At 43.6% G+C, this 25,632-nt stretch overlaps 1 protein-coding gene across 1 annotated transcript in view; it reads right to left on the bottom strand.

Annotated features, from left to right (window-relative positions):
- dhodh (dihydroorotate dehydrogenase) overlaps nt 1-25,632 on the bottom strand; it is a 41,384-nt gene continuing 15,752 nt past the window's right edge. Inside the window, exons 4-9 of the mRNA XM_060940883.1 lie at nt 23,095-23,177; nt 17,493-17,680; nt 16,629-16,742; nt 9,898-10,051; nt 6,734-6,893; nt 1-3,673 (exon numbers count right to left, since the gene is read on the bottom strand). Of these exons, the coding sequence (XP_060796866.1) occupies nt 3,574-3,673; nt 6,734-6,893; nt 9,898-10,051; nt 16,629-16,742; nt 17,493-17,680; nt 23,095-23,177 (799 nt within the window). The 3' untranslated portion in view covers nt 1-3,573. The remainder of the gene's footprint in view (nt 3,674-6,733; nt 6,894-9,897; nt 10,052-16,628; nt 16,743-17,492; nt 17,681-23,094; nt 23,178-25,632) is intronic.

The raw sequence follows: 25,632 nt of genomic DNA, 5'->3' as shown, positions 1-25,632 counted from the left end.
AATATTTAATATATGTTTATTTGAGAAAAAAAAAACAACTTTGATCATAGCTGCCTATTCCGGTCAAACAAGCAAACAACAACTTTGCAAACTCATTTAACATGTTAAAGGGACAACAACTATGCCTAACCCAGCCTACATAATATATTTTTATTGAACAATTTTGTTGTAAATAATTCCGAATGGACATGTGGTCAATAAACTGTATTAAAAAAAATAATAATAAAAAAAAAAATCCCAAGGCCCCCCCTAGCAGAGAGGCCCCGGATTGTTCGCGCCGCAGCACCCCCCCCCCAAATCTCCGCTACTGCTGTGAACACTGTCATTATCGCTGTCCATGTTGTAAAATTAATGCTATTATACTGAGAAATGCGAAAATAAATGTTGCCAAAAAATTGCTACCATGTTTTTTGTACTTGTGAACAAGTGAGTCGCCAAAGGTCCGTAACCGGGGTCCGTATCATAGGATTCCGGACCGCTCGCTAGCCAATCAGAGCACACGATTTGATGGAAACCGGACAGCAAAAAAAAAAAAAACGTATTCTATTCTCTTCTAGTGGGTTTATTGATGCCATGCAATATTATCATATCGCTTATCCTCCATATATTACGTCACTCTCCCCAATGGAGAATGAGTGTACAATACTGTTATAATATTGCATGTTGTCAAGACAACTTGACGTCACACATGAAGATCCAATGACAAAACTTTTCTCTTGCGCATGTGCACAATCATTTCTTTGTCAGTCAGGAGAGAGAGAAGACGGGTTAATTCAGTGCTAGGTTTAAGTACTAAATAAATAAACTGAAACTAAAGACACGCTGAACACCCGAAAGGCTACCAAAACTTCATTATATATTCTTTATGCATATTTACAAGAGAAAAACAGACCAACGGACATCGAAAAACTGGAAGAGAGACAGAGATGTGAAATTTCTGTACTAGTGAGTGACTGACAGTTTGTACACAAACATGGCCGCGAGGTTTGCTTCAGTAAAAGCGGAAGATTTAAAGAGACAGATGCGCTGAACACCTGAAAGGCTACCAAAACTTCCCTGGATATTCTTCATGCATACTTACAAGAGAAAAACATACCAATGAGCATCAAAAAAACTGGGAGAGCAATAGCGGAAATATTGTCAAAGTTCTACTTGGAGGTGAGGAAACATGACGGAGACTTTTACAAGAGGACATCACTCATGGACTTCACTCAGCAAAGCCCTTTTGTTTTGAACAACTGCAATGTAACAATTAACTACGACCAAAAGTAACTGTGAACTTGAACTGTCAACCTGTATATAGCTTGCATACAAGTTGGGTTGTTGTTCAGGCTTTTTGGACTGGTACCATTTTTATTATTAGAATTTTGACTTTGTACAGTACATTGGATTGACAGAACATTGAATTACATTCGATCAGAATCAGCATTCAATATCAGTAAGTTACCCCCCGTTCTTAACTTTTTGCAAAATCTATAATTGTTCTATCAAACATGTATGTATAATAATGGCTTTTTTCAAGGTATATCAGCTAACACGATATTGAACAAGTCGAAGATGAGTAGCTGAATGGAATATATCTGATATACCACTCAAAGCCATCCAATATTATTTAAATAATAAACGAGATGAAGTTGAGGTTATTATACACTGATATTCACCAAGCCCGAGGTGGATAATTCTCATCTCATCATCTCTAGCCGCTTTATCCTTCTACAGGGTCGCAGGCAAGCTGGAGCCTATCCCAGCTGACTATGGGCGAAAGGCGGGGTACACCCTGGACAAGTCGCCAGGTCATCACAGGGCTGACACATAGACACAGACAACCATTCACACTCACATTCACACCTATGGTCAATTTTAGTCACCAGTTAGCCTAACCTGCATGTCTTTGGACTGTGGGGGAAACCGGAGCACCCGGAGGAAACCCACGCGGACACGGGGAGAACATGCAAACTCCACACAGAAAGGCCCTCGCCGGCCCCGGGGCTCGAACCCAGGACCTTCTTGCTGTGAGGCGACAGCGCTAGGTGGATAATTATTTTAGTATAAATACACAGGTGATTTTTTTTTAAATAATGTATTTCAAACATCAAAATCAGCATGCAAATGTACACTGAACAAAAATATAAACGCAGCGGTCCATATTTTATGAAATACAAATGTTCAGATAGAAATTCATTTTCATTTTCTATGTGCCCGAGCCCAGTCCAGACGAGAACGTCGTCGCCCAGCAGTCAGGTCCAATCCTCGATGAGGTCTACGTGCATGGAGGCCAGCTTCTCTGAGTCGGTTTCTCACAGTTTGACTGCTGACCCTGCGATTGTGTCTCCCCATGGTCTCATCTGCGGTCCGTGTTGCAGTCCGGCACCGATCACGCAGGTGGGTCAGACGGATATGCCGGTCTTGTGCTGGAGTGGTGACACGTGGCCTGCGTGCATGTGGCATGTTGTCTGTGGTGCCATGCTGCTGAAATCGCCGTCGGAGGCGGACTATCGTGGAATAGCACCCCCAATTGACGCCCTACAGCTCTGATGGACATTCCAGCCTGCAGCATGCCAATGGCTCGTTCCCGGTTGATTCTGGTCATCTGTGGCATCTTGACATTTGAACATTTTTGTCATTTTAGGGTGGCCTTTTATTGGCCCCACATAAAGGATGGTCATGACATGCATTACTCAGTGAAATTTTTGTCTGCAATGGTCACACCCGACTGGATCATGGATTATCTCAAGTCTGGGCACTGCTCAGAACTTGAGTAGAGGGACATTTTTTTTTTTCAAAAAATGTTTACTGGTATGCTATACTATCATTTGATGTGGGCAGAAAAAAAAAAATCAGTATCGGATGTACAAAATAAATAAAATCTTTAGGTGCTGCGTTTATATTTTTGTTCAGTGTAATAACGGCACGGTGCAGATTTGTGTCACTTATCTACGCCGAGTCACATAAAATACTTTGTTTTGAAATCGATAAAATAGAGCACAATCCCACCATACCTTTGAATAACTTTAGACCAAACTTCGTAGCATCTTTAGCGCTTTTAGGAACAGCATTTTCTTTCATAATTTGTAATTCTTCCTCACTTACTGTGACAAAGCGATTGGCCGCCACTCGAAGTGATCAAGAAATAGTCTGAATTTCTTGACAAATCAGCATGTGCAATTTTCTATAATTACCTGTGTATTTATACTAATTTATTATTACTACATTATGAAAATCCGACAAGTCATATCACAAAACCTTTACGAAAGTTGAGCCGAAAGTTCAACTTGTTTAATCTTCTGGAAGACGCCTCTGTCCTCTGTTAAATGTTTTTTAACAGTCCCAACACTCCATCTTGGGCTACAGTCCTGACACTGAACTTGAGTTTCTTCGTGTGATCTCATACACCTGACCTTCACAATTCCATCCTGGAACATATTCAAATGTTTCAGCTCAGGGTCATGTGTCAATGCTGTGAAGCCACAAATCAGGTCAGATAAAGGAGAAAATCTGACATTGGAAAGCTGACCCCACCAACTAACACCAGTCAGTTTTAGAGCCTTTAAAACACGAGCTGTGCTTTACAGCCTAATTCACCGTCACTCCTTCTGTGGGAGATGATGCCACACCATTAGACATCCTGTGATCAGCACCGACTGCTTCTGATACACTACTGAAGCCTTGTTCCCTGCAAGAGACAGACAAATATATAAGAATATATAAATTTAAATATGGGTCATTCTAGAATTCGAGGTACATTTCCGCTACGTTCACACTGCAAGGCTTAATGCTCAATTCCGATTTTTTTGTGAAATCCGATTGTTTTGTGAGGTCGTTCACATTAACAAATATATGCGACTTGTATGTGATCCTCAGTATGAACGAAAAGCGACCTAAAAGTGTTCCGCATGCGCATTGCAGGATACGACGACGTCACACGCAGTGAGCATGGCCAGTGTTTACGGAAGTAAAACCGCCCGGTTGCGGTATGACCCATCCAATCTAGCTTGAATAGCTGCATCCCCCCAAATGGAAATCAGCTCCCTAACCTCTGCGTCCTTCCATTGAGAAGATTCAGAACCTTCACAGCCCGAAGCGTCCCTCGCACTGATGTCATGCGCAGGGGCGCAGATACGTTTTTTGAACTGGGAGGGACAAAAAACTGGGGGGGACAAAGCTGCCAGCAAACCAACCCCAACCCCGATATGCCTGTCAAACTTGTTGTTAGTAACCATAGCAACCAAGCTCGAGCTCGCAACCTGTGCAGTCTGCGCAGCTCAACCAACCGAATATCAGTCTTTATGTGAGTTGTTGCAACTATGTATACACTGCTGTGCACCTCAATAAACCGAATGGTAATTAGTCTTTTGATTTTTCCGTGAGGTTTGCCTTATGCAAAGAAAGACAGCATAGACGTTTTTTCCTCCCTATAAGTGGGGGGGACCGAACGAGGTGAATTTAAATCTGGGTGGGACGAGTCCCCCCCTCTATCTGCGCCCGTGATTATGCGCCATGTTGTTGTAACTTTTTTTGAGAGACCCGCCGCCTACTTCAGCGCAGAATAGTGACGTTTGTGGCTTGTTGATGACGTGTAAGTCGGATGAATGCGACCTGGCGGTTCAGACTGAAGTCGCATATGAAAAGAGCGGATAGGGATCGGAATTAGGACCACATATCCAAACAGCCTGGGTCGGATTTGAAAAAAATCGGATCTGTGTCGTTCATATTGTCAATAAAAGATCGGATACAGGTCACATATGGGCGAAAAGATCGGATTTGAGTCACTTCAGCCTGCAGTGTCAACGTAGCCTTCAGGTCTCCAAGATAAACCTTTTATTTTCCACAAAAGAAATTTGTATTGAATCAGTTTTGAACAATAATGCAAATTATGATAAACTTTCACCAATAGCAATGTTTAATGTACATTTTGGACCCAATTTATCCATAAAACATTAACTAAATGACTCCCACCCCTCCCCCCACATTATTGGCTGTCTTCGACTCCTGATTCATCCACTCAACTTGAATAAACAGGAAGTGATTCAATCCGTTTTTTGGGGCTTATTCTATTAACTGTTATAAAATCTACATCGAAAGTATATTTTCTGTATGATGTGAAATTTCAGTAATAAAAATTATACTTTTTTTTTTTAATCCGTCCCAATGTTCTCGTCAACTCCGTTATAAAACCGCATAAAATCCACAAACACTTAATAATACGTATGACACCTGCACCGAGTGAGGTCACTTCTCTGGCAGGAAACTTCAGAAAGGCAGTGAGGTATGTTAAGTTTCTTCTCTCATTGATTTGAAGAAAATGTTGAGGATTTTACACCAACAGGAGATTAATTGTTCATCAAATTGGTTATTGTGATCCTGGAGTGAATCTTTCACTCTTTTTTTTTTTTTTAACAATATGATTAAAATCCGGGCGGCACAGTGGTGTAGTGGTTAGCGCTGTCGCCTCACAGCAAGAAGGTCCGGGTTCGAGCCCCGTGGCCGGCGAGGGCCTTTCTGTGTGGAGTTTGCATGTTCTCCCCGTGTCCGCGTGGGTTTCCTCCGGGTGCTCCGGTTTCCCCCACAGTCCAAAGACATGCAGGTTAGGTTAACTGGTGACTCTAAATTGACCATAGGTGTGAATGTGAGTGTGAACGGTTGTCTGTGTCTATGGCCAAGTTTACATTAGACCGTATCTGTCTTGTTTTCTTCGCAGATGCACTGTCCGTTTACATTAAACCACCTGGAAAAGCCGGGAAACGGGAATCCGCCAGCGTCCACGTATTCAATCTAGATCGTATCTGGTCCGGTGCTGTGTAAACATTGAGATACGCGAATACGCTGTGCTGAGCTCTAGCTGGCGTCCTCATTGGACAACGTCACTGTGACATCCACCTTCCTGATTCGCTGGCGTTGGTCATGTGACGCGACTGCTGAAAAACGGTGCGGACTTCCGCCTTGTGTCACCTTTCATTAAAGAGTATAAAAGTATGAAAATACTGCAAATACTGATGCAAATACTGCCCATTGTGTAGTTATGATTGTCTTTAGGCTTGCCATTCTTCCACTTGCAAGTAGTAAGTGATATGCGCTGGGATCACACACACAGCGGCTCAGTCCCGAATCGTGGCTTGTGCACTTCACTCGCGCGCTCTGTGAGCTGCGCAGGGCCGGAGTGCGCACCCTCCAGAGGGCACTCGCTGTTCAGGGCGGAGTGATTTGGAGCGCAGGATGCCTGCGGAGCCGAGCGTATCCGTGTATTGGTGTTGCTGTGTGCACGGCTAACGGTTTTAGTGTAAACGCGAATCATTTTAAGAACGTTAATCTGATGATCCGCTGAGTCGACGTAATGTAAACGTAGCCTATGTGTCAGCCCTGTGATGGCCTGGCAACTTGTCCAGGGTGTACCCCGCCTCTTGCCCGTAGTCAGCTGGGATAGGCTCCAGCTTGCCTGCGACCCTGTAGAACAGGATAAAGCGGCTAGAGATAATGAGATGAGATGATTAAAATCCATAAAATTCTATTTTTCTACATGTCGTGTGGTAGCTAGTTTGAGGTTAGTATGTGAAGTTAAGACACAAAATGATGGAGAATGTCAACTCTGTTATCATCGATTCTGTTAGCGGATTGCCCAATTTAACGATAACAGAGCTGACGATGACTAACGGAGTCAACACTTGAAATGTACCAACGATTATAGAATGGTATATGTATATATAAAGAATATGAGAAAATGTAGGAGTGTACTTGCATTAAGAGCTCATGCAGTTCTCTTTTGATCTTGGTTACAACCGGAGGACCCTGATACACCAGCGCTGTGTAGAGCTGAACCAGAGATGCTCCGGCACGGATCTTATCCAGGGCATCCTGTCCGCTAGCCACTCCGCCGACTCCAACTATGGGCACCTTCCCTATAACACAAACAAATTTTTGTTTCCAGTTAGATGGTTTTAGCTTCCAGAATTAATAAAAAAAAAAAGGGGGCCTTAGACGATTCAAATCAAGGGGGAGAAAGAAATTTGATCTTGAAACATGATGCCTGAACAGCCAACACATCCAATAAAAATCACAAATATCTACATAAACGACAACAGACATTGGCCAGTCACTTTAATAAGAACTTGTTCTTGATTCTAAGATTCCTGTTCTTGGCTGCAGGAGTGGAACCCAACGTGTTCTTCTGCTGTTGCATGCCGAGATGCTTTTATGCTCACCACGGTTGTAACAAGTGATTATATGAGTTACTATGTCCTTCCTGGCAGCTCAAACCAATCTAGCCATTTTCCACTGACCTCTCAACGAGGCATTTGTTTCCACCCACAGAACTTAATGTTTTTTGTTTTTCGCACCATTCTGTGTAAACCCTACAGACTGTTGTGTGTGAAAACCAGAGGAGATCAGCAGTTTCGCAAATACTCAAACCAGTCCATCTGGCTCAAACCAACACCCATGCCACAGTGAAAGAAAGTCACACTTTGAGATCACAATTCTTCCCATTCTGCTATTTGAACATGGTGAACATTAACTGAAGCTCTTGATATGAATCTGCATGATTTGATGCATTGTGCTGCTGTCAAGGGATCGGCTGATTAGAGACCTGCATAAAACGCAGGTGGATGTATGGGTGTACCTAATAAAGTGGCCAGCGAGTGCAAGTTTTTTCTAATAAGTTTCCATTTAGCATTAAAGGAACAGTCCACCGTACTTCCATAATGAAATATGCTCTTATCTGAATTGAGACGAGCTGCTCCGTACCTCTCCGAGCTTTGCGCGACCTCCCAGTCAGTCAGACGCGCTGTCACTCCTGTTAGCAATGTAGCTAGGCTCAGTATGGCCAATGGTATTTTTTGGGGCTGTAGTTAGATGCGACCAAACTCTTCCGCGTTTTTCCTGTTTACATAGGTTTATATGACCAGTGATATGAAACAAGTTCAGTTACACAAATTGAAACGTAGCGATTTTCTTTGCTATGGAAAGTGCGCACTATAATGACAGGCGTACTAACACTTTCTGTGCGCTTCGGCAGCGCATTGATATCTGAGCTCCGTATCAATGCGCTGCCGAAGCGCGCAGAAGGTGTTAGTACGCCTGTCATTATAGTGCGGACTTTCCATAGCATAGAAAATCGCTACGTTTCAATTTGTGTAACTGAACTTGTTTCATATCACTGGTCATATAAACCTATGTAAACAGGAAAAACACGGAAAAGTTTGGTCGCATCTAACTACAGCCCCAAAAAAATACCATTGGCCATGCTGAGCCTAGCTACATTGCTAACAGGAGTGACAGCGCGTCTGACTGCGTCTGACTGACTGGGAGGTCGCGCAAAGCTCGGACAGGTACGGAGCAGCTCGTCTCAATTCATATAAGAGCATATTTCATTATGGAAGTACAGTGGACTGTTCCTTTAAGAATGCTTTGCTAAATGTTTGCAGAGCATAACTATGTAGAGATGATGTTTGACGAGTGTTGACCTTTGAGCATGGTGATAACGCAAACGTCATATGCTGTGCTGTTCTCTGTGTACACAAATGAAATATCACTTCACTGTAATGATTTTAAATTAGTGAAATACGCAGATGATATGGCTCTAGTGGGACTCTTATCAGAATGACAGCATATCTGACTATGTTGATCATGTTTTTAAGTTAGAGCAGTGGTGTAAGACGAGCTCACTTTTACTCAATGTATGTAAAACCCAAGGAGCTAATTCTTAACTACGTAGGTGTTCCATCACCACTTCTATTATCTAACCAAACAGTTGAAATTGTCAACTGTTTTAAGTACTTAGGCACATACATTGACTGCAAGCTGAACTTCACAGAAAATGTTGATGTTATATGCAAAAAGGCTAATCAAAGGTTGTATTTAATTAGAAAGCTGAAAGGCTTTGGGGTAAGTCCTAACATCTTGGAGAGAACATATGTAAGACTAATAGAGAGTGTCCTTACCTATAACATCTCTGTATGGTATGGCCACCTCACCCTATCCAACAAGAATAGGCTGTCCAGAGTTGTGAAAATGACAGGAAAAATCGTAGGACAACCTCAAAAACCACTGGACAATCTATATAGGACTGCAGTTGATAGGAAAACTATGAATATTTTGGACGATGATACCCACCCTCTTCACTCTGAGTTCGAACTGCTCCCCTCAGGGAGGCGCTACAGGGCACACATCGCAAGGAAAAATATATACAAACACTCATTTATACCAAACGCAATTTCCATGGTCAACAAGCAATGGAAAAATTAGACAGGTGTAGGTTGGAACTGGTGCTGACCTTGTATATGATGTGTATACTGGGAGGGGCGACTGGGGGTAGAATGATTTATGTATGTATTTATGTTTTTGTGCAATGGTATGAATGTTTATGTTTATACGTGTTTTTATAGTGAGACCAGAGACAAATTTCATGCTGGCATGACAATAAAGTTTATTCTATTCTATATTAAAGGGGGTTTAGCGTTGCAAAAATGGGCTCATAAAATAAAAAGGTTGACATGATTAGATCAGGGATGAGAGTGCATGTTGAGAAAAAAATCTGAAAAGTAGCGGGGGGGCCGGCCCGCAGGTCCCCAGTGGGGGCCAGGGGGCGAAGCTGATGGATTTTGGCGATTTAAACACCCAAAACCCATTAATTTTAGCAATGAAATATATGTATTTTTCTCGAAGTTGATATCCCAATTCAACATGCCATCAACTGAAACTTTTGTATCATGACAAGTGTTCTTTCTTAAATATCATATCCCACCTTGTTTGACTTTTTCAGCATGTTCAGTGCAACCTTTTAGGTTTTGGAACAATAGACCCATAGATTTATTTCTGTGTGCAAATAAGACTGTAGTTCCTAATTTAGACACAAGTTTCTTTCTCTAAGCAGAAACGTTCTTTATAGTCCATGGAGGTTTTTACCTTTTGTTAAGCTGTACATCTCCCGGACTGTGCGCGTGGACAGCTCTTTAAGCGGCTGCCCGCTCAGACCTCCCACTTCCTTCCTGTTATGGTCCTGCAGGGTCTCTGGCCTGGACACTGTCGTGTTGGAGACGATTAAACCATCCACACTGAGCTAAGGCACAAAAATGATGATTCAGACACAACAGCAGCAACAAGATTAACTGTGAGCTACTGCTCACTTACGTATCCCCCCCCCGCTTATACAGTATCAGAACGCAAGCAATCGAAGGAATAGGACACCTATTATGAATGTTGACTTCAACAAATAATTAACCCTGAAACAAGCAAGTAAAGAGCAGTGTAGTTTGTAGTTGCTGAGAAAAGTGTTATGAAAATTTTGTAAATCCATGCTGTGCGTTTCGTAAATACATTCAGTCGGTAAACAGGAAGTTGATGTGTGACAGACCTGAAAACGGTATACAGGGTATAGAACCCCAAGCTGAAGCTCGGTACCAAAAATCAAGCAGTTGCAATTTGTAGTTGCTGAGAAAAGTGTTATGAACATTTTGTAAATCCATGCTATAGGGTTCGTAAATACATTCAGTTGGTAAACAGGAAGTCAATGTGGGACAGACCTGAAAACAGTCGTGGCTCAGGTGGATAAGGCACCATACCATAAATACGGGGACCCGGGTTCGATTCCAGCCCGAGGTCATTTCCCGATCCCTCCCCGTCTCTCTCTCCCACTCATTTCCTGTCTCTACACTGTCCTATCCAATAATAAGGGTGAATAAAGGCCAAAAAAAAATCTTTAAAAAAAAAAATTTCTATAACAGAATATTTTGAAGTGTTTGTGTTCCTTCACCAGTCCATTTTTTTTCCTTCTCTCTTGAAGAAACCACGGAGAAACCACAAAGTCCGTCATGTTGTAAAACTTAGTTACAGCTTGACGTCTGACTCGGACACTGACACTGGAGACTCCTTCCATCAAAGTTAACATTACCACAACAATGACATTTTTAAAATGTGTTCAGGTAAATGGTCTGCTATACCAGTTCACGTGCAAGTTGTTACTATAGAAACAAGAACATATGAGAATGAGTGCCTTAATATAAATCTGTCATTTGAATTACAGCAGGCACAACTTCACCAAACTGTTCGTTCAACAAGATGAGGTCCCTCCTCATTTTGCTTTGACGGTATGGAGCTAATTATTATTATTGGCCCCCCTGAATTTAATCCTTTGTACCTCCCTTTGCCAGTAAGATCAATATGGGCGCTGCGTGAGACGGCTGCCTCTCCAGTAGCTCTGTAGTTTTTAGCTCTTTAAACCTCTTTTTTTCACTTTTCTGCTCTTCTTACGAAGACATAGTATGTTTTACTATATAACATGGATATATTTAACTTTAACACGCAACCAAGAGCCAGTTTACTCACTTATTCGAGAGAGGAGCTGCTGGCCCTGAAAACAATGGGACGAGCCGGGATACGACACCCGGCCGAGCTGAGGAGGAAACCCAGGGGCTGCAAGGCTGGAGCTAAGCTAAAGGCTAGGCTAGCAGACAACCAGCGGCGCTACAAACCATCCATTCTCTCCGTTATCATGGGGAATGTGAACTCGCTGCCGAATAAAGTCGATGAGCCTTCCGCTCTGAACAACCAGCGGATTTACCGGGAGAGCAGCTTATTTATCTTTACGGAGACATGGCTAACACACCTTGTACCGGATGCTAACTTGGACCTGCGGGGATTCACTGCTGTGAGAGCTGACAGAGACACGAACACATGCAGGAAAAGCAAAGGTGGGGGACTCATCATTTATGTTAACAACCGCTGGTGTAACCCGGGACATATCTCCGTAAAAAGACAGTTTTACGTTGCCCGGACTTGGAGCTGCTAGCCGTCAGCCTGCGGCCATATTATCTGCCGAGGGAGTTCAGTCACGTGATCACCATCTGTGTTTACATCCCTCTGAGGGCAGATGCAGCCGCTGCATGTGAGGGGATTCACTCTGTCGCAGCAAGGCTGCAGACACAGCACCCTGAGGCATTTATCATCATTTCTGGGGACTTTAATCACGCTACTTTGGACTCTACTTTGGCTGCTTTTTACCAGGCTGTGGATTGTCCAACAAGGAACAACAGGACAATTGACTTGCTGTATGCTAATGTGAGGGATGGATACAGAGTCACACCCCTCCCCCCACTAGGGAAGTCTGACCACAACCTGGTTCTTCTACAGCCGAAGTACACCCCCCCTGGTTCAAAGGCAGCCTGCAACAACTAGCTCCATCAAGAGGTGGTCCCCTGAAATGGAAGATGCCCTCAGGGACTGTTATGACATCACGGACTGGGATATGCTGCTTAGCCCACACTGTGAGGACATAGAGGGGCTGACACACTGTCTGACAGATTACCTTAACTTCTGTGCAGACGTGGTCTCCCCCGCTAAGACTGTACGGTGTTACCCTAATAACAAGCCATAGGTAACACAGGAAGTCAAAGCTGTCCTCAACAGGAAGAAGGCCGCCTTCAGGAGCAGGGATAGGGAGGCAATGAAAGCAGCACAGCAGGAGGTAAAACGCTGCGTGGGGGAAGCTAAGGACAGCTACAGGAGAAAGGTGGAGCAGAAGCTGAAGGTGAACAGCATGAGGAAGGTCTGGGAAGGTGTGAAAACCATCACAGGCCACAATACAAAGACCAGAGTCATTGAGGGGACAGTGGAGAGGGCGAATGAGTTGAATGACTTTTTCAATCAGTTCAACCAGCCCACGTCCCCCCCACCCTCTCCCTCACTGCAGCCATCTCTCCTTCTTCCCTCAACACACCTCCCCCCAGTTATCACAGCAGCCCCCTCCTCAACACAGACTCCTCCATGCATTACTGCAGACCAGGTCAGAGGTCAACTGAGGAAGCTTCACCCCAGGAAAGCAGCAGGCCCGGACAAGGTGTCTCCCCGACTACTGAAGACCTGTGCTGCTGAACTGGGTGAACCACTCCAACGCATCTTCAACCTTAGCCTGCAGCTGGGGAGAGTGCCCACCCTCTGGAAGACATCATGTATCGTTCCAGTTCCCAAAAAGAATCGGCCCAGCGAGCTGAACGACTTCCGACCGGTGGCACTCACTTCACATCTGATGAAGACGTTGGAGTGGCTCTTCCTCAGCCTCCTCAGACCCCAGGTACAACATGCCCAGGACTGTCTGCAGTTTGCGTACCGGGCAGGTGTCAGTGTGGAAGACGCCATCCTCTACCTGCTACACCAAGCCCACTCGCATCTGGATAAGGGAAATGGCACAGTGAGGATCCTCTTCTTGGACTTCTCGAGTGCCTTCAACAACATCCAGCCCCTATTGCTTCAGGACAAACTGAACAGGATGCGAGTGGACCCCTGCCTGGTCACCTGGATCTCCAGCTACCTCACTGACAGGCCGCAGTACGTCAGGCTGAAGGACATCACATCTGACACTGATTAGCAGCACCGGAGCACCCCAGGACACGGTGCTGGCCCCTCTTCTCTTCACCTTCTAGACCGCAGAATTCTGCTACAACTCGGAGCTGTGTCACATCCAGAAGTATGCCGATGACACAGCCATCGTTGGGTGTATCAGTGACGACAGAGAGGAGGAGTATAGGAGCCTGGTGAGGGACTTTGCTGTGTGGTGCAACAGGAACCATCTGCAGCTCAACACCTCAAAGACCAAGGAGCTGGTCATTGACTTTGGGAGGTCCAGACCAAGGTCACAACCAGTTCTGATCGAGGGAGTCAAGGTAGAGGCTGTGCATTCCTACAAGTACCTCAGGCTGTGGCTGGACAGCAAGCTGGACTGGACTTGCAACACCAAACACTTATACAGGAAGGGACAGAGCAGGCTATACTTCCTTAGGAGGCTGCGGTCCTTTAACATTTACAGGAAACTCCTGTGGATGTTCTATCAGTCTGTGGCCGCCAGTGTCCTGTTTTACACCGTGGTGTGCTGGGAGGGCAGCACATGCAAGAAGGACACATCCAGGTTGGACAAACTGATCAGGCGGGGTGGCTCTGTGGTCAGCATGAAGCTGGACTCTCTCTGGTGACTGTGGCAGAGAAGAGGTCTATGGACAAACTATTGAACATCATGGACAATGCCAGTCACCCTCTGCACACAGTCATCAGCAACCAGAGGAGCCTGTTCAGTGACAGAATGCTCCTTCCCAAGTGCAGGACGAACAGACTTAAAAACTCCTTTGTCCCTCACGCCATCAGACTGTACAACTCCTCTTTGGGGGGGAGGAGGGGTAACAGGAGGACAGAGGATGGGAAGGAGCAGTAGTAGCCTAGCCTAACAATAAGCAATACCGGACAATGTGCAATATAACGTGCAATATATCTCCTGTCGCCGCCCCCCCCACCTTTTCCCCCCCATATCTTATTCTTTTTATATTTGTATATGTAAATACTTAATTTATTTTAATTTATCTAGAAGTTCTCTATTTCTTTCTCTGTTTATCTGTAATGATGCTGCTGGAATCTTAGTTTCCCTGAGGGAACCCACCCAAAGGGATCAATAAAGTTTTGTCTAATCTAATCTAAAACAGCACCGAGTCTTTTCCTAGAACATTTTATAAGGTTGGAGATCCAGAGCAGTGCATCTGAGCCCATTCCTCTTTACACACACTCCCCAGATCATCCAGGGTCCTCGACCCTCTCTTGTGCTCTCTCCTTCAGTTCACCCCACAGGTTTTCACTGGAGTTCAGCTCAGGGGACAGAGATAGCCAGGGCAGAAGCTTGATTCTGTGCTCAGCGAACCATTCTTGTGTTGAACTGGACATCGGATCATTGTCCTGCTGGAAGATCCAATAACGACCCAGTTTTAGTTTCTTACCAGAGAAGCCAGATTTTGATTTAAAATGTCCTGGTATTTCATGGAGTCCATGGTGCAGTGTTCCCTAACAAGGTTTCCAGGCCTTTGGAGGAAAAACAGCCTCAAAACATCACAGAACCTCCACTATATTTTACAGCTGGGACCGGGTTCTGTTCATTATATCCATCCTTCTTTTTACACCAAACCCACTGAGAGTGTTTATTGCCAAAAAAAGCTCCGTTTTTGTTTCATCAGACCAGAGAACACGGTTCCAGTCAAAGTTGTCGTAGTGATTCACAAACTTCAGGTGCTTACGTTTGTGGTTAACTGACAGAAAAGGATTTTTTTTCCTGGCACCTTCCATATAATCTGCTGGCATGGAGGTGGAGTCTGATGGTGGTTTTGGAGACTTGGAAACCAACATTTTACTTTGTCTTGTAATTCACTAACAGTGATCCTTGGGGATTTTTTTTTTGCCTCTCTTACCCTCCTCACTGTACATGGGGGCAAAATAAACTTGGCTCCTCTTCCAGGCAAACTTGTAACAGTTCCAGTTGGTGTCCTTTTTTTTTTTGAAATAATTATTGCCCTAACAGTAAAAATGCACATTTTCAGATGAGTAGCTATTGTTTAAAATCGTTCCCTGACTTATGAAGGTCAACACACTTCTCCCCTCATTTGGTTTGTGTTCTCTTATCTTTCCCATGTTGATGGATGACTAACCCTGTGTCCAAAATCACTCACTCATCCATTACTCCCTACCTAGGGAATTCTATATAGAGAGGACTATAAAATGAGCTCATTGATAAAATGGAGGGGGGGGGGACCACACTTTCAGACACTATTCCGCCGTGCCGTTATTTGCGTCATTACTGTTGCACAATTAAAACATGCCAGATCAGTCGGCTGGTGGGTTTTCAAAATAATAAATACATGCATGTGTTTTTGTGATAAATCCATATTATACTGAGCGCATTTCCTACATTAATAAATACAAAATACTGTGTCTGCTGCATCGTTCAGTTCTTTTTAAATCAAGGCTGAATACTTTCTTCTTTGCCGCTGCCTTTTATTAAATCAAATTTGAGGCTTTTGATTTGATGTTTTTCAGCACGACACTGTTTTTCGTGATGCATTGTGGGATACTCGGAGTGCACTATATAGGGTGTAATAATCCTTACTATACATTTGGACAGCACGACAAAATGACGACCTCACTATATAGTCCACTATATAGTGAGTAGGGAGTGATTTCGGACACAGGGTAAAGGAATTTGGCTTCTGTGTCACCTCATATTTGTTCCCCAGTTAATCAGGAAGTCATGGATTACAGCTTGAAAGTTCCTATGCACTCCAATCAACTCAAAAATACACAATTTAAATAGGAAACATGCTTCAGTTCACTGTAATTGTGTTCACTGTCATTTCCAGGGTTGCCAATAATGTTTTTGTTGAAAATATATTTCTTGATGAGGGATTTGTTTTTCTCCGAATAAATTTTTCAATTAAAAGGTTGGAATTTTTTTTTTTTTTCAGTGTGAGATGAACTGACTTCACCAAATGGTGGATTTGTTCTAACCCTTTTTACTAATCTTTACAAGGGGGGGGAGGAGACAATAATTGTGAAGGGCACTGTATATATGCGTGTCTGACTCAGTCGTCTAGCCATCACAGTTTGATCCTTGTAAAAGTCGCTCAGATCCTTAGACTTGCCCATTTTTCCTGCTTTCAACACATCAATTTCAAGAACTGACTGTTCTCTTGCTGCCTAATATATCCCATCCCATGACAGGTGAGATAATCAAAATGTTATTCACTTCACCTGTCAGTGGTTTGAATGTTACATCTAAAAGTGTGTGGTGTGTGTGTGTGTGTGTGTGTGTGGGGGGGGGGGGGCACCCTGACCTCTGTGATGACCTCTGCAATGTCCTGCTTGTCCTGCTGGGAGAGATCCGGAGCAATCTTAACCATTACTGGTGGATGATTTGCTCCTTGCAAAGAGTCTCTCGCTTTCAGCACCTGAACTCACAATCGGGGGAAAAAAAAAAAACACAACACACTATAGTGATACAGTGTAATTCCACAGTGAATCCTAACTTCCAAGGTGACTGGCAAGATTTAAAAAAAAAAAAAAAAAAAACCCTATACGTCATGATTTCAATTGTGTAACTCGACTTCTCTTCAGCCCGCAGGCTAAATCTGATTTATCTGACCGTCAACTTTAGTGAACAAATCTGATTTCTGTTTTGATTCGTTTGTTTGTATGATAGTTGCATTTATTCAATCTTAATTGTGTCATGATATCATTTGTTTTTACATAAAGACCAATATCCAGACGCAGTGCTCAGCGTATTTGACGCAGACTGGGAACTTTTAAGCAAAAACACGAGAACATTTGTTTTTTTGCACCAGGCATTGTTACACTCCTCCCCTGCCTTCATCCTCTTTTTTTGTCTGTGTTGTTCTTGTTGCAAATTTCTGGTGTCACTTGCATTGTACATTGAATATCACACGTATAAATAAAAGAAGGAAAAAAAAGTGATGTATAATGACTCATTGATTTAAAACCACAAAAACAGCTTTTTTTTGTGTAATACAGGCTACATAGAAATCAGTTGCACTCATACAAGGTGTGCCAAAACACAGCACGGTTTGTCTGTAGCTTCAGTCAAGCCAAGGTATTAAATAAATAAATAAATAAATAGAATGAGTAAAGCCTTCACAGACACCGACAGTCATTTCGCACTCAGGAACTGAACTCTGTTCTACCTGCTCCAGTAGATGGCGCAGTTCTTTCTTCCCCTGCAGGTCTCTGAGACCCGGAGTGTTCGGGCTGCTCACATTCACCACCAGGTAGTCAGCGAGGGGGCCAAGTGTCCTCACTCCCTCCAGATAATCAGCCACGGCATCAGTGGACAGTTTGTTCTTCCCCAAGTTGATGCCGAGCGGTTTGCCTGCTGAGATTGGATAATAATTCCAGTTTATTATGACTTTTAATAGGTCAGTGGGTGAGAGGAGGATGAGGGGGGAAAATAATATTAATCGGAGCTATCCTGGACAATTCCTCTCATCCTCTCCATGAGGAACTGTGGCAGTTGGGCAGCTCATTCAGTCACCGGCTCATTCCAGCCAAGAGCAAGACGGAGCGCTTTAGATGCTCATTTGTGCCCACTGCCATCGGACTGTGTAACAACAGTGGAGAACATAGACTACCATCATGCTCACTCACACACACACTTCTGCACAGGACTCATGCAGCACACAGGGCACATATGTATTTATTCTATCCACATTCACTGGATATGAGCAATCTCGCGCTCTGATTGGCTACTCTACAACTAGGATATCAGCTCATATACTGTGAGTAGAGAAAAACAAAAAGGCAGAGGGTGTTGCTGAATCAACCGAGGACGAAATAAAAACTACTCGAAAACAAAACCGCCAAAAATTACTTAAAAAAGCAACAAAATATGGAATAAAAAGTATGTGATGGTAAGAACGCATCTTTTTTATTTTTCAATAATAATTATAGCAGTTTTCACAAATTGCTACTGTCATTTCACCGGTTTGTTTACATTCTAAGCAGAAATTATTTTGTCAGACGTTTTTTATAAAAGTTTTTATTTATCAAATTTGAAAAAAAAAAAAAAAGCTCAAAATGCAGTGAATGTGGATAGAATAAAATAGTTATTTCACTCAATCTTGTCGTACATGGCTTATAGCCAACTCGGTGCTATGTGCCTCATCAGCCATCAGCTCACGTACGACTCAATTTCGTGGAATAACTTAAATATTCTGTGTATTTTTTTTGTCCCCCACCTCTTATATGCACTATTATTATTTACCGCATCACATGTTGCACTATTATTGTCTTTTGTAAGCAACTGTCTTTATTTAGCTCTGTCCTGATTCTATTATATTTCTCATTATATCCCTCATCAAGCCCTGTGATGACCTGGCGACTTGTCCGGGGTGTGCCCCGCCTCTCGCCTGTAGTCAGCTGGGATGGGCTCCAGCTTGCCTGCGACCCTGTAGAAGAGGATAAAGCGGGTAGAGATAATGAGATGAGATCCTTCCTCAAAAATTCCCATGCAGGGATTGGCCAAGGATGGCTCATGTGACATAAAATAGTTCCACCATTGATTAAGCAATGTATCTCGTCACGTCAAAATTAACAAAACAACAACAAAAAAAAAAAAAAAGGAGGACACAGTGTTAGTCATGTTATATCCTGGATATACCACGAACTGACATCGCAATTTCAAGCTATACGGCAGACTCGAGTCACAGCTGTGGCTCCGTGAGCATTTGTGTGTGTGTAGATCTACGCATCATGATCATGCCTAACGAGGCAGGCGATAGCATAGTACATTGCACATACACAGGTCAAAGGTCATTCTGATGTAAACAACAAACACGGCTGCCTCCAGTGAGTTTATGCCAAGATTCAAGCTAAATCGTTTTAGTTTGGAATTTTTTGATGAGGGATATAAATCCTGTCAGCCTTGGCTGACAGGAGAGGTTCACAGGCTCCTGCGGGCTCGAGATGCAGCCTTTAGGGCCGGTGACACCGCAGGTCTAACAACAGCCAGAGCCAACCTGTCCCGCGGCATCAGGGAGGCAAAACGTCAGGACAGCAATAAAATATCTGGACACTTCAACAACACCAGAGATGCACAGTCTCTCTGGCATGGCATTCAAACCCTCACAAACTACAAACCCCCACCACAGACCTGTGAGAGTGACATCACATTGCTAAACTGCCTAAATGACTTCTTTGGATGCTTTGAAATACAAAACAACACACCAGCACAGAAGACCACTCCTCCCCCAGACGAACAGGCCGTATGTTTGGATCCAACCAGCATGGAGAGGACCCTCTCCAGGATCAACCCACGTAAGGCAGCTGGACCAGACAACATACCTGGTTGTGTTCTGAAGGACTGTGCCATGGAGCTCAGGGATGTCCTCGCTGACATCTTTAACATCTCCCTGAACCAAGCTGTTGTCCCCACATGTTTCAAAGCTACAACCATAATACCAGTGCCAAAGAAGCCCCTCCCATCTAACTATAACGACTATCAGCCCGTAGCATTGACTTCCATCATGAAGTGCTTTGGTCATGCAGAACATAAAGTCCATTCTCCCTCCCTCTCATGACCCATTCCAGTTTGCATATAGGTCAAACAGGTCCATAGAGGACGCCATCTCCACTGCTCTCCACCCAGCCCTCACTCACCTGGACTCAAAGAACACCTATGTGCGAATGCTGTTCTTGGATTACAGTTCCACATTCAACACAATCATTCCCCAGCAGCTAATACAAAAACTCGGACATTTTGGACTCAACACCTCTCTTTGTAACTGGGTGCTGGACTTTCTTACAGGGAGGCCACAGAACGTTCGGGTCGGCAGTAACACCTCCAGGGCCATCATGCTGAGCACAGGGGCCCCACAAGGGTGTGTGCTCAGCCCACTGCTCTTCACCCTGCTGACCCATGACTGTGTACCAATCTACAGCTCCAACCATATCATCAAAGTTTGCGGATGACACGACTGTGGTGGGCCTCATCACTAACAACGGTGAAGCCAACTACAGGAATAAGGTGAGCCAACTGGTCGAGTAAAGACAACAATCTCTTCCTGAACGTGGAGAAGACCAAAGAGATTGTAGTCGACTTCAGGAGAGGCCATTCACAGCATCCCCCTCTGACCATCGATGGTGCTGCAGTGGAGAGGGTGAACAGCACTAAATTCCTAGGGGTGCACATCGCTGAGGACCTCTCCTGGTCCAACAACATCGCATCGCTGGCCAAGAAGGCTCAAACTTGCCTCTACTTCCTCCGCAAACTGAGGAGTGCACGAGTCCCACCCCCCATCATGTGCTCATTCTACAGGGGCACCATTGAGAGTGTCCTCACTGGCTGCATCAGTGCGTGGTACGGAGGCTGCAGTGCCTCCTGCCGGAAGACTCTACAACGCATAGTGAACACGGCTAGCAAGATCATCAGTACCCCTCAGCCCTCCCTTACGGACGTCTATCACTCCCGTCTCACCCGCAGAGCCATCAGCATCGCTGGGGACACCTCCCACCCTTCACACTCACTCACTCTTCAACCTCCTGCCCTCAGGGAAAAGGTACTGGAGCCTCCGCGCCCGCTCCACAAGACTGCTAAACAGCTTCATCCACCAGGCTGTCAGGATGCTGACATGGTACCATTTTCTGAGGGGCGGAGTCACCTCAGAGGATCCATAGTTTCAACCAGAGCCTCTCAGTGCATGTTATATTTGATTAATGTTCGATATTTAAATAATATTGGCTGGCGTGGAATATCAGATATATTCCATTCAGCTAGCATGATACTGAACGAGTCGAAGACGAGTAGCTGAATGGAATATATCTGATATACAATGAAAAAAAAAGCCAGCCAATATTATTATTATTATTAATAATAACATCCATACACATTCCTTTCGGGTGTTCAACGCATCTTTCTCTTTCGAAATTCTCTCAAAATCTTCCATATTTAATGAAGCAAACTTGGCGGCCAGGTTTGTTTACAAATTGTCACAGTCGCTCGCTAGCGTAGAATTTTTACGTCTTCGTCATGTCTTGACATCCATGCAATATCGTAAACCATATTCAACGCTCATTCTCCATTGGGTAGAGTGACATAATAGATGTAGGATAAGCAATATGCTAACAATATTGCATGCTATCGAACCAAATGAATGAAACCTGCTAGAAGGGAATAGAACACGTTTTAATTCCAACGAAAAAATGTCCTGTATGGATAATACGCTATTTTTTTCGCGGTGCGGTTTCCATCAAATCCTGCGCTCCGATTGGCTGGCGAGCGGGTCCGTATCCTACGATACGGACGCCAGTTACGGACCCCGGTTACGGACCTCTGGCGACTCGCTCATTCACAACAACAAACAGTAGAATTTTTTTGTCAACGTTTATCTTTTTTTAAAAATAAGATTTATTTACAAGATTATCAAAAATCTTATACCGTAAATCTTTGCCAGCATTTCTCAGGAGAATAGCATTAATTTTACATCACGGATAGTGATAACGACAGTCTTCACAGCGAAAGCGAGTTTTACTACCCTGAGGAAGAAGAAATAAAAGAAAACATTTCAGGAGAAAGCTAAAAACCTGTAACTGTTGCTAACGCCAAGCAAAAACATGGCTGAATCCTGAATGACTCAATTTTGTATAAATAGGGGACGACATAGGCGGTAAAATGTAGTTTTTTTTCCTGCTATGGAAGTGCACTTGTATACCAGGGAAGAAGCAATTTGCATTACAGCCGTGAATGAGGATTCAAAATGGCGGCTCGCCTCGGCTCGGTTTTCCCTTTCGGGCGCTCCCGTTTTCGGTTAGAATTTGGTAAAGAAAAAAATAAATATATTATTTACCAGCTTAAGGTCTGTTCGTATGGTGAAATACTGTGACCTTGGCCTTGAATACTGACCTCGGCCCAGAGGGCCTTGGTCAGTACAGGTAGTCGACTTACGACTGCATTTGGTTACGACTGACCGGTTGTAAACCGATCTGGTCGTAAGTCGGCCTGTGTTAAATGAACGCAAGTATATTGTGATGTGTAATGATATTGTAATCATCTTAAAGTCTTATTTTATCAACATTTTCTTATTTCATTACCTTGGCTCATTATTTGGTTTAAGTCAAACACTGCGTACTACACTGCGTACAGTACAATTCGTTTAATATGTGCAAAACAAAAAATACGAAATACAGGTGTGAAAAATTGAAAACATTTTAGTTTGAAACATACCAAAATACAAATGTAAAACATAGCAAAATACAAAATTTAGTGACCGCTGGCATCACTGGTGCTTGGCTGTGGGTCGTCTACGTCATCATCAGCTGTTGCAGCGCTCGGGCTGGCGGGAGCATTTGCTCGTTTCATAAACCAGGAGCTGGGGCGGAAACTGTATGACGGAGTGCGCGAGGGAGCGCGAGAGAGACTGCGCATGTGCCTGGAGCTGGGGCGGAAACTGTCGTATGCTCAGCTAGCTCAGCTGGGAAACACTTGTCAGTCATAACCAGACGGTCGTAAAGTCGATCGGTCGTAAGTCACATAGGTCATAAGTCGACGACTACCTGTACTTTCAAGACCTCGGTCACGGTATTTCACGATACGGACCTCCCAGCTGGTAAATAACATATATATTTTACTCTGTACTTGTGCTGCTGTAACACCTGAATTTCCCCTCATGGAGATCAATAAAGGAATATCTGATCTTAACTTATCTTTTCTACTAAAATAACAGGAAATGAATTGAAGTGATTGTTCTGTGACTCTCATGTTCATAACAAGGCTATATGGTGTCTCAGGTTTACCTTTCACGAGCTCAGACTGAACTCTTTCTCTGGCTTTTAATCTCTCCTGAACAGCTCCAATACCACAGCTGTTGAAACCGTATCTGAAAAAGACACACATAAATGAGTGATGTCATCATTCCTAATTTAATACCAGGCACTGAATATCACAGCGCAGGTGTTGATGCAGTCTCTGTAACAGCAGCGCGGACGGTTTCATCACAGGTTCATATTAAATGTGCATCTTCTAATACCTTACAGTTCATATAGTAACAGCTCATTCACAGGGACTTGTCTGGTGGCCACTTCACATAATACAATGATATGGTGATCTTTTCTGGAAGACAACGTTTAAACTGGTGAAGGAACGACTACTTATAGCTACTAGAACACGTGGTAACATTTAAAAGTAACTATAAGTGGACAAAAATAAACCAAATATGTTTCTTTAATTCCATTCCGCTCCATCCATTCATTCATTTGTTATCCGTAACCGCTTATCCTGTGCAGGGTTGCGGGCAAGCTGGAGTCCATCCCAACTGCCTATGGGCAAGAGGTGGGGTACACCCTGGACAAGTCGCCAGATCGTTGCAGGGCTGGCACATAGAGACAAACAACCATTCACACTCACATTAACATCTACGGCCAATTTAGAGCCACCAGTTAGCCTAACCTGCATGTCTTTGGAGTGTGGGGGAAAACCGGAGCACCCAGAGGAAACCCACGCGGACACGGGGAGAACACGCAAACTCCAAACAGAAAGGCCCCCCATCAGTCGGCCACTGGGTTCGAACCCAGAGCCTTCTTGCTGTGAGGAGACAGTGCTAACCACTAAACCACGGTGCCGCCCCCCAATCCCGCCCTGTTTCTTTAATTTGTTTTTGAATAAAGAAATTTTAACTGTTGGTATATGAATGTGGTAAAAGACTATTGAAATGCTTTGGGATGTGATATTAATGGTAAATAATCAGCTTCAGTGGCATCACAGCATCCCATCGTTGATTGTTTTACAATAATTGCACTCTGATGTGTTTTATTCCTAACTTAATATATATACTAAATTATGAAAGCAAACCATACCGATACTGAATCATATAAAAATAAATGAAGTAATATAAATGTGCAATACCTCTCCTGCTGGACCTTTTTCACATTTTTTTTTATTTATTTTTGTACAACCCCCGATTCCAAAAAAGTTGGGACAAAGTACAAATTGTAAATAAAAATGGAATGCAATGATGTGGAAGTTTCAAAATTCCATATTTTATTCAGAATAGAACATAGATGACATATCAAATGTTTAAACTGAGAAAATGTATCATTTAAAGAGAAAAATTAGGTGATTTTAAATTTCATGACAAAAACACATCTCAAAAAAGTTAGGACAAGGCCATGTTTCCCACTGTGAGACATCCCCTTTTCTCTTTACAACAGTCTGTAAACGTCTGGGGACTGAGGAGACAAGTTGCTCAAGTTTAGGGATAGGAATGTTAACCCATTCTTGTCTAATGTAGAATTCTAGTTGCTCAACTGTCTTAGGTCTTTTTTGTCGTATCTTCCGTTTTATGATGCGCCAAATGTTTTCTATGGGTGAAAGATCTGGACTGCAGCCTGGCCAGTTCAGTACCCGGACCCTTCTTCTACGCAGCCATGATGCTGTAATTGATGCAGTATGTGGTTTGGCATTGTCATGTTGGAAAATGCAAGGTCTTCCCTGAAAGAGACGTCGTCTGGATGGGAGCATATGTTGCTCTAGAACCTGGATATACCTTTCAGCATTGATGGTGTCTTTCCAGATGTGTAAGCTGCCCATGCCACACACACTAATGCAACCCCATACCATCAGAGATGCAGGCTTCTGAACTGAGCGCTGATAACAACTTGGGTCGTCCTTCTCCTCTTTAGTCCGAATGACACGGCGTCCCTGATTTCCATAAAGAACTTCAAATTTTGATTCGTCTGACCACAGAACAGTTTTCCACTTTGCCACAGTCCATTTTAAATGAGCCTTGGCCCAGAGAAGACGTCTGCGCTTCTGGATCATGTATAGATACGGCTTCTTCTTTGAACTATAGAGTTTTAGCTGGCAACGGCGGATGGCACAGTGAATTGTGTTCACAGATAATGTTCTCTGGAAATATTCCTGAGCCCATTTTATGATTTCCAATACGGAAGCATGCCTGTATGTGATGCAGTGCCGTCTAAGGGCCCGAACATCACGGGCACCCAGTATGGTTTTCCGGTCTTGACCCTTACGCACAGAGATTCTTCCAGATTCTCTGAATCTTTTGATGATATTATGCACTGTAGATGATGATATGTTCAAACTCTTTGCAATTTTACACTGTCGAACTCCTTTCTGATATTGCTCCACTATTTGTCGGCGCAGAATTAGGGGGATTGGTGATCCTCTTCCCATCTTTACTTCTGAGAGCCGCTGCCACTCCAAGATGCTCTTTTTATACCCAGTCATGTTAATGACCTATTGCCAATTGACCTAATGAGTTGCAATTTGGTCCTCCAGCTGTTCCTTTTTTGTACCTTTAACTTTTCCAGCCT

This window comes from Neoarius graeffei, chromosome 15 (assembly GCF_027579695.1).
Source record: "Neoarius graeffei isolate fNeoGra1 chromosome 15, fNeoGra1.pri, whole genome shotgun sequence".
In the NCBI taxonomy this organism is placed as follows: domain Eukaryota; kingdom Metazoa; phylum Chordata; class Actinopteri; order Siluriformes; family Ariidae; genus Neoarius; species Neoarius graeffei.
Note: the sequence above shows the minus strand (reverse complement) of the source record. Positions and strands in the feature narration are given on the sequence as shown.